The sequence below is a fragment of the Channa argus genome, chromosome 20 (genome assembly GCF_033026475.1).
Source record: "Channa argus isolate prfri chromosome 20, Channa argus male v1.0, whole genome shotgun sequence".
In the NCBI taxonomy this organism is placed as follows: domain Eukaryota; kingdom Metazoa; phylum Chordata; class Actinopteri; order Anabantiformes; family Channidae; genus Channa; species Channa argus.
The window spans coordinates 661,703-670,871 of NC_090216.1; the positions used below are offsets into that span (position 1 = coordinate 661,703).

The 9,169-nt window shown below is 39.8% G+C and overlaps 2 protein-coding genes and 1 long non-coding RNA gene across 4 annotated transcripts; 2 read left to right on the forward strand and 1 right to left on the reverse strand.

The window, feature by feature from the left end:
* Positions 1-77: 77 nt before the first annotated feature.
* On the reverse strand, positions 78-3,952 carry LOC137106067 (microfibril-associated glycoprotein 4-like). The gene is made up of 3 exons (XM_067489075.1): positions 3,937-3,952; positions 625-792; positions 78-491 (listed from the first exon to the last, which is right to left on the reverse strand). Exons 1-3 carry the CDS (start codon positions 3,950-3,952, stop codon positions 238-240), a joined length of 438 nt encoding a protein of 145 aa, XP_067345176.1. The 3' UTR covers positions 78-237.
* Positions 3,953-5,100: 1,148 nt separating this feature from the next.
* Positions 5,101-6,157, forward strand: LOC137106012 (uncharacterized). Of its 2 annotated transcripts, none has more exons than XR_010911886.1 (3): positions 5,101-5,174; positions 5,698-5,732; positions 5,934-6,157. It is a non-coding gene; the product is annotated as an uncharacterized lncRNA (long non-coding RNA). The 2 variants fall into 2 exon arrangements; XR_010911885.1 differs by having other exon boundaries at positions 5,104-5,188.
* An 11-nt stretch (positions 6,158-6,168) lies between these two features.
* LOC137106068 (microfibril-associated glycoprotein 4-like) lies at positions 6,169-8,011 on the forward strand. Its single transcript, XM_067489076.1, has 5 exons — positions 6,169-6,188; positions 6,242-6,348; positions 6,674-6,841; positions 7,281-7,554; positions 7,758-8,011. Exons 1-4 carry the CDS (start codon positions 6,169-6,171, stop codon positions 7,517-7,519), a joined length of 534 nt encoding a protein of 177 aa, XP_067345177.1. The 3' UTR covers positions 7,520-7,554; positions 7,758-8,011.
* The last annotated feature ends 1,158 nt before the right edge of the window (positions 8,012-9,169 follow it).

The following is a 9,169-nucleotide window of genomic DNA, read 5'->3' on the forward strand; positions in this document are numbered from 1 at the left end:
TTTCAATGTTTCCTTTTTTTAAATTTAAATATTATATTTAAACAAGAAATGTATATTTGAGTTTAATTATGACTACTATTAATATATTTAATATTATTTCTTAACAAAATGTTTAACTTGTGACACAAACTGGTTTGTTGTTGATTTAGGAAAGAAAGGTCCATTGGGAGATGATACGATTAATGAATGAGAAAGAAATCACCATCTGATATTCTCCGGCATGTTTGTCCTGGAGATTTACTGCACAGGACAGATCTTCATGCTGATGCTCTTCAGAGAGTAATCGTGGCCCTTCCACGGGTTCCAAGACACTCCAACAGCAAAGATAGTGCCATCAGCCCCCCATCGATAAACCGCATTGGGGTTTGCCTGGTGACAGTCACTGTACCAGAAGGCCCCCAGGTAGCTTTTGGCACAGTTGGCTGATGAGGAGTCCTGGTCTTTGTCAAAGGTGGAGAACTTTTGTCCATTATGAGCCGTCAGGGAGTCTCCTACAGAAACAAGGCTGTAAATTCACTGCTGCTAGTGACAGTACAGTATTTAACTATTAATGAGCAGTAGCACCATGGTTACTCTGCTACAGTTCCTCTGTAACAAACGCTGCAGCTGCTGCCACTAACTGACCTGCTTCTCCGTTAATGAATCCAGAAACATGCAGTCTGTATCCGTAGGTCTCTGGGTCGATGGAGAACGAGGTGTAACGAGCAAACGCCTTGTTTCCACTGAAGTCCTCCATGTCCACTAGCAGCTCGTACCTTTTCCTCAGAGTCAGGTGGAAGAGGTTCTCAAGACCTGAACACGAACATACACATCAGAGTTGCTGGTTCATAAAGACTGTTTCAAACAAAAGGGGTTTTAATTTACCAACTCTACATTATATTTGTGAAGATTGTCAAAGAGATAAAATTTGACTAGTTGTAATAAGTTGAACACCATATATAAAAGTTTTTTATATCAGAAATGTAAAGTGTGCAGAGGGAGATACAGTACCCCATTCATTTTAAATATGGTGGCCAAAACTTTAGAACCACCTTTTCTTTTAACATGCTCCAGTAGGACTCCACCAGGACTCCACCATCCACTATAACCTCAACAATAAACACATTGTGGAATTATCAGCTTCTTGACATTTTCAACTTAAAAAAATGAGAAATTATGACCTTGTAAAAGTAGAATTCAAAGCAGAGCCTCTGTATTGGATTAAGGTGGTCATTATGTTGTGCCTGATCAATACAGCGTGAGCTATTAAAGTTCACACTAGAATAATCCTGTTTATTCTCATCTTTGACCATTTAAGACATCAAATCTTGATTAAATTAAGCCCTTGTCAAACTTCTCACTTACTTAGGCTTGCTCATCAAATTCAGGGACAAAATGTTCACCTGGTGCCTGATATATCCCACCTACTTCCTGGTGCCATTGGAACAAGATAATCAATTCTACATTATATTTGTGAAGGATGTCACAGAGATAGAATTTGACTGTTCGTTAATAGGTAGTTATAGTGGTTTCCACATATGAAAGGATTGTCATAGTCCTGTCCCCGTGTTTATGTTATCTAGCTTTATTTCCTGTTTTGGCTTTTATTTTATTGATCCTCCTGTGTCTCTTCTTGTGAGTCTGTTTGCTGTCTTTACCTTCCTCGTTTTGTCCTGATTTGTTTCACCTGTTGCCCAGTCCTTTTATACTCTGCTCTCCCCAGTGTTCTCTGCCGGTTTGTATCATGTGTTAGTGTGTGTCTGCGTTCTTGATTTTTAGTTGTGTTAACCCTCCTGTTTCTTTATAAATAAATACCCGTTTCTTTATTCTTGCCGTCTCCTTACTTGGGTCCTTCCTAAAACACTAATACTCACCGTAACAAGGATTCTTTATTCCAAAAGTTTTAACTGAGACGGGCAAAGAGGGAGATACTGTGAGCTAAAGTTCAGGCTAAAATAATCCTGTTTATTATCATATTTGCTGATTGATGTTTCAATCTTTAAAGTTATCCAGAATAACAGTGTGCTATTGAATGAGTGAAGAGTTGAAACCATTAGAGACACAATTGACAGGTTGAGTAACGCAGCAATAAATTATTTATCTGCTCTCAAAGCCTGTAACAGGCTTAATCAGGGTTTGTAAAGAGTATTTTCAGATCCTTGAAAGTATATATGTCTCCTTTAGGCAACATTATTAGAAAGCACTACATAAATTTCCATTGCTATGCTGATGATACCCAGCTATATTTATCTATGGAACAAGATGAAAATAATCAGTTAATAAAGCTTCAAGCCTACAAGACATAAATATGGTCTTAATTGGCTACAGCCGAAACCGCCCCCTCGTTGAAACCAACCTACCTCTTGTGCCTTTGTTAGGTCAAAGGTGTGAACGCTTGGTGATTACTAAGCTGAAACTACCACCAACAACAGACCAAATATCCACTTCACCAGAAGAGCAAAACTTTCTACCTACAATTCTTAAATATTACAAACAAACAGACTAAATCAGCAGACTCAAGAAAAATGACAGAAACTCAGCTACCTCTGAAACCAACAAACAAATTTCAAACAGTACTTACTAGTTGAGTATATCTCCTGTCCTAGCTTGGTGCTTGTTTGCCAACTTTGTTGTGATGTTGCAATGAGAACATGATGGAATATATTCTGGAACGTCTTTGGGTGAGACACGGACCACAATGAACAGAGGCTGGATGGTAGTTGACAGACTATTGATTTTAGCCAAAAATGTCAGATCAGCTTCCTAAGGCCACAGATACATGTCCAAATGGAAATGAGTATCCTCAGTTTGTGTACAACTACTGCATCTACATACCTACTATTTACCTCACTCTTCATTTTCCACGTCTTTGAGTGTTGACACAGCTTTTGTTTCTTTGTGCAAATGTGGAAGTTCATGAAGAAGAAAAGCTTCAGTTACTGTCTGAGTTAGATCATTCTAATCATCATCATTATAACCTGATTCATATTGGAATATTGTGGCTGATAGGTCCATGATAATTTAGAATATTTATTAAAACATGTAACAATATATCAACTGACATGAAGCAAAACAATCTTCATATGTATGCATTTGTTTATCACTGTTTTTGTGACTATGTTACTGTATGTACTGAGCAGGACATTTAACATAGGCTTATAGTATTAGTAATACTCACTTCTCAAGTAATAAATATTATACAATATAGTATCATTAGCAGTAGCATTCTACATTCTTTATATTCCTTCAGGAGACGGCCTGACTTATTTCAATGAACAAAAGTTCTCCTCTCTTGACAACTACCTTCATCCTAGTGTTTCCCCTGCTGCCTTTTCAGTAGCACGTATGCAGCATGTGATCCTTGTCAGTTACCATGCAGATCGAGAATTACATATGGTATGATCAGCTTATGCCATAAAGCTGATACCTGATGTTCAGTATGTATAAGTTTTATGTATCCCATCCAAGCAACTAGTACAGGATTAGGTCATTTCTCCCCACATACTGTTCATTAACTGAAAGATAAAGTTTGCTTTAATATGACAGTCATTCATGATCAGTAATAAATAAAAAATTAACTAACATGAATCTGTAGAGGCTCTGCGTGTATTCTGTCACAATAACTGTATTTATATGAAGACATGATGTTGAAGCTGGGTATGGGGTAGAAGCACCACATCTTCAAGCTGTGTTGGTAAAAGACAGATTTTAAGATGTTACTGCATTTGTATCCTTGTTACATCCACTTTTTTCCATTTTATTTTGTCCTATTTTCTTGCTCGTCAATTAAAATATGATTATGAGCTTAATTATGTTTAAGCTAAAGACTGTTCAGGTTCACACCCTCAGTTAAAGCAGAATAATACACATATATTACTATAGCACGCTGTAAAATCATTGTGAGACACCATGTGTCACCACATATTTACAGATCACGTCTCAGTGTTTAACTCTCACTTCTGAAGTACTTCATGTTCGGAGTGAATTACTTCATCCTGTAACATTAAACTCAGTGATCCTGTTCAATAAGATGTGATGATGTTCACTTTAACTAAAAGTTAAAAGCACAAGATTTTTCTGCCCTTCAATTTACCTTTTTTTTAATACTGTTTGCATGTTAGATAAACAGGTTGATAATTGAAGGATAAATAAATGATCACTGTGCTGCAGATTATGTGAGGATGAGCGTAAGCACACCAAATAAATTGTGGGACCCAATTAGAAAACCAGGACTCCGAAATAAGTTAAAATATTTATTTATTAAGGGAAGTGGTGCAGGAAGTGTGGATGGGCTTCAGACGTCGTTAACGCTCAGCAGGGTTCTCTGGGAAGACAGGAGAAGAAAGTTAGTGGCAGACAGGCGCAGTGGGTATATGGATACTAGAGTAAGGTCTTACTGTGAGGTAGGAGAAAACTGCAGAACCCGCTGGTGCAAAGTAACGGAAGTCTACCAAGAAGGGGTGTCCGGTGCCAGGGTGGGTGAAGTGAAGACAAGTCCAGTGATCCTAAAGCCTATCCGAGGTCCAAGCCAAGTCCAAATCCAGAGAATCCGAAAGCGGTTTCCAAAAGGGGGGAGGCAGAGGCAGGTCCGGTGGGCAGAATAGGAGTCGATAGGTCCAGGAGTCAAATCAGGTTCAGTATAAGTAAAGCGAGTGCGAGCTGGAGAGTCGATGCAAAGCAGTCAGACAATCTGGCAAGGTAGCAGGAAGACAGGGCTGCTTAAATAGGAGAGGGAACATACAGGTGAAAGCAATGATGTTAATTATTGAGGTAAAACTAAAAATATTGAGAGCGGTGAACACGGGAAGTCCTGACGTCAAAATAAAAGCCGGAGCAGAGAGTAGTGCTAAAACCATAACAGATTACACAGTGGAATGATGAGTTCAGTGACTCAGTTCTAAATTCTGTTGAAAAGAGCTAAAAACTAATAGAGCTGTTGCAGTTTGTCTCCTGCTGCAAATGGTAAATGGTTGTAGCCCATATCACTGCAGCCCAGTCTTAACAGAGAGCATGATGATTGTTGACATGTGTTCAGAGGCAACAGACTCAAAGAAGGAAGAAGTGCTGCATGTAGCACCACCAGCCATGTTGCAAGGAGGTGGCAGATATAAGTAGTGAAGCTGTGAGAGTTGGACAGACTGAAGGAGAAGCAGCAGTTTGGTGAAGACACAAAGTCTTTTCTGTTCCAGCTGCAGGTGAGTTCACACAGGTGAGAGTCCAACCTGAAGACATCACACATGGTTGAGAGATCGACTTTATCCTCAGCTGCTCCAGATTCTTTAACTGGGAGTTTATGATTGTTTTTTCAAAAATGTCTGAGATGTTTGAAACAAAAAATATACTGCAATTTTCCAAACTTACACTGAGATGTTGAGTCAAACATTGGGTCATGTTTGAGTGAAGCTATACTGCATTTGTATTTTTTGTTCATGTCATTTGATTGTTTTCATATTTCATCAGCTTCATGTCTATTTACACAGGCTGTAGTTTGTGGTTTTGTTAAAATGTGTTTCCAATAAGACTGTTTTCCTAAATGACTGAAAACCCCAGTAAATTTTATATAATCCTATTTTATATAATGCAGTTTTATGGATAGTTTCACTCACTCCACAATCTCTGCTGAGCTTAAAGTGTTTTTAAAGAGAGTGACAAGGCCGTTCCATTAACAGTTTAAACTCTACTTATTTTCTATTCACATATTTAATCTTTATTTTTCAGATCATCAGACTGTCAGCAAAAACCTGACAATGAAGGTGAGTTATAAACTAAATTTACAAACCTGAATACACAGACTGACTGGGTAGAGGGAGGTTTTTAAGTATTCTTTGTCCACATTACCAAAACTAAACAGAGCCACTCTACAGTTAGGTTTCACAGACCATAATGTGCCAATGAGTTTGAGGTTCGGCAGCTTAAAGGCTAAATCCATAACACTCACATGTCCAATGTTCCAGCCAGTATCAGTCCTCCTCCTCCTCCTGGGTCCACTGGTGGCTCACTGTGTTCCCCTCGTCCTCCCAGTGGACTGCAGTGACATCGATCACCAAGACAAGAGCCGCCCCAGTGGAGTCTACACGATCTTTCCCATTGGAGCCACGTCTGCAGTCCAGGTACCCGTCACCTGTCTAAGACACAGGTTGATGTTACAACCTAATACTACAACACAGGCAGCTAGAGTAGGACTGAATAATGTGTCAGGGATTTCCCGGGTTATCCACAGCTCGATAAGACCCCCATTGTGGGGCCAAACTCTGGTGTCTAGATTAGAAAACTGGGAACTAAACTATGAGTCTTCTTCTACAGACTTCTACAGACCCTGGGATCAGTACAAGTTGGGCTTTGGTAACGCTGCTACAGAGTACTGGCTCGGTGAGGAACTTATCTACAACTTCAGATTTGGTGCAGATGTGCAAACAGTTAGCTGGATCAGGAACATGATGGTTTACAAACAACATTAGATTGTTAGATCAGAACATGGATTTTAATTGAGAAATCTCTAACCCTCATGTTGAGTTAACATAACCTATTCAGATTCCACATCCCTGCATGTGAACAGTGGGTTAGACCAGATGTTCTCATGTTTGGGTTTACCAAGTCTGTCCAGTGATTTCCCTCATCTAACTTTCACAACTCACCACCAGGCGGTGATTATTTGACAGACATGTGGAGCCACTCTTTGTGTTTGTGTTTTCAGGTCTCGAGAATATCTTCCACCTGACTCTGAGGAAAAAGTACGAGCTGCTGGTGGACATGGAGGACTTCAGTGGAAACAAAGCATTTGCTCGTTACACCTCGTTCTCCATCGACCCAGAGACCTACGGATACAAACTGCACGTGTCCGGATTCATTAATGGAGGAGCAGGTGAGTTAGTTCCTCCTTAGTTTTTATAAACACCTATAAAATATTGTTTATAAGGCCCATCAGGTTTAAAGCTTCAGTTATTGTCTGCATTAGATCAGTATAATCATTGTCATTAAAACCTACTCATCATTTTGGGAATTTTCTTAAAAACTGTGAAAATATATCCACTGACATTAATCAAAACAATCAATTTTCATATGGATGTTGTTGTTCAGCTGTGTTGTTGTGACAATGTTACAGTATCTGTTAAGCAGGACATTTAACAAAGTTTTCATGTGGACAAATGGAGCAGAAGCTGTAGTAACAGTTGTACCACTTGTAACTGTAGAAGTAGTAGCAGGCGCAGCATTTGTATTTGTAATACTCAATCTTTAGTAATAAAATATTACACAGTAGAGTATCATTAGCTGTAGTGCTTACTTTCTTTATGTCTCTGTAGGAGATGCCCTGACTTATCACAACGGACAGAAGTTCTCCACCTTTGACTCATCAGGCAACTGTGCCAAAAGACACATGGGGGGGTTCTGGTTCAACAGCTGTCATCATGCAAACCCCAATGGGGTTTATCGCTGGGGGGCTGACGGTACTATTTCTTATGTTGGAGTGGAGTGGTACCAGTGGAAGGGCTACAACTACTCCCTGAAGAAAATCAGCATGAAGATCCGTCCGGTGCAGTAAATATCCAGGACAAATATACAACAGAATATCAGATGGTGTTTTTTTTTCTCTTTTCCTTCTCCCTTTTCTCTAATCTCATGAAATCTTTAAAATGGAAAAAGCAACGTTAAAAAATATCCTAAATGCTGCATCATCTTTAAGAAACTAAAATTGTTAGTACAAGTAATAATTTCTATTGTAGATAAAGTCCGATATAGACTGTGTGTGTGTGTGTGTGTGTGTGTGTGTGTGTGTGAAGTCTGGTGTTAAACAGCTGCAGTTGGTGTAAAGGAATGATGGGACAGATAGGAACTTAGTGGAGGATCCAGAGGAACAAATCCAAATTAGTTCCCATCAGAATCATCCAATTCAATCAGTGAAGTGACATTTGGTGGTGACCAGATGTCTCTGCTGTCTGGATAAAGATGGTCCCTTCAGTCTGCTGCTGCAGCTAAAAACACACAGCTTTAAACTCAGATTTACTGGTTTTGGCAGAGCTTTGAATCTTCATCTGTCTTACACTGACAATAAATTCCAAACTTAGCTCAAACTCTCTCTTTTTGTTTGGAGTCATGTAATTTTAAATGGTGGTGCCTGTACTTCTGATGTTTGAGCTCCAAAGCTTGTGTCCTCCAACCTTGTGATCGCAGCAGCAGAGGAAATTGACTTCACTGTGTCCTTTGCATGCTTACATGGATTGGACCAAGTCCATTTTTCTGTTAAAGAGCAGAGCGCTGGGCAAACAGCATCCCACTGGATTGTGGGACTGGATCTCCTTGGTTTATGACAGTAAGGGTGTTGCTAACTGTATAAAAAGGAACATTCAACCAGGACTATGAAATCATCAAGGGTGTTCTTATTTTAAGGGCACAATTATCCTGTTCGCTCAGTTTCAGGAAGGAGCGGGCCAAGGACAGACCCCATAAATCAGAAAGGGGAATCTAAGAACGAGAGCAGGCGAAGCTAAATGTGAGAGACTGGCTTGTTAATGGAGAAACCTAAGGTGCTTCCCACTTTAGGTATCAAAATTTGGTGCCCAATGACAAGGTATTTGTGATCTGGTATCAATGGTATCTAAGCAATGTGGTTCGTACTATAAATGTTCTGAAGGTTCCTACCCAGAACTGAACCCAATAATTAATCTGTCACCTCATGGCAGTTAGTGTCAGTCAAAGTGAAAAACACCTAACACAGTTCTGACGTGTCTCCAGATTGTTCCAGCATCCACCTGAACCAGCTGCTGTACAAAGCACAGGCGATCGCCGGCAGGATGCTGCTCTTCACGATTTACAAGGGGGCGGTTTCAGCTGTAGCCAATTAAGGCCATATAAGGCACCTGTTGGGCTGGAGAGTCAGTGGAGGCATCACCTTCTGTGAGGGTATGTCGTCAACTGATTCTGGTGTTAGACTTTTACAGTCTCAAGTAGAGGTTGTCAGCCCTAATCCTCAGGGTCCACTATCATGCATGTTTTCCATCACCACACTACCCACTGCTGAGTCCCTGGACCAGGTGACTTCAGTCAATCAGAAGCTGGTAAATACCATTTCACAAAAAAACTTTTTTAAATAACAGCACTTTGTTTCCCCAATTTACTATTAGTTCATAGAACACAGATTCTCTTTCTAACATGACGTGTACAGATGTTTATTCACAATGATGATATATCTAAG

What these genes read in the sequence shown, in the direction of transcription:
- LOC137106067 (XM_067489075.1), bottom strand. An exon ending in ATTCATTAACGGAGAAGCAG is followed by an intron (nt 492 to 624) that starts GTCAGTTAGTGG and finishes TTGTTTCTGTAG; the next exon opens with GAGACTCCCTGACGGCTCAT.
- LOC137106068 (XM_067489076.1), top strand. Translation starts at nt 6,169, where the DNA reads ATGTGTCAGGGATTTCCCGG. An exon ending in ATGTGTCAGGGATTTCCCGG is followed by an intron (nt 6,189 to 6,241) that starts GTTATCCACAGC and finishes TCTGGTGTCTAG; the next exon opens with ATTAGAAAACTGGGAACTAA. An exon ending in TGCTACAGAGTACTGGCTCG is followed by an intron (nt 6,349 to 6,673) that starts GTGAGGAACTTA and finishes TTGTGTTTTCAG; the next exon opens with GTCTCGAGAATATCTTCCAC.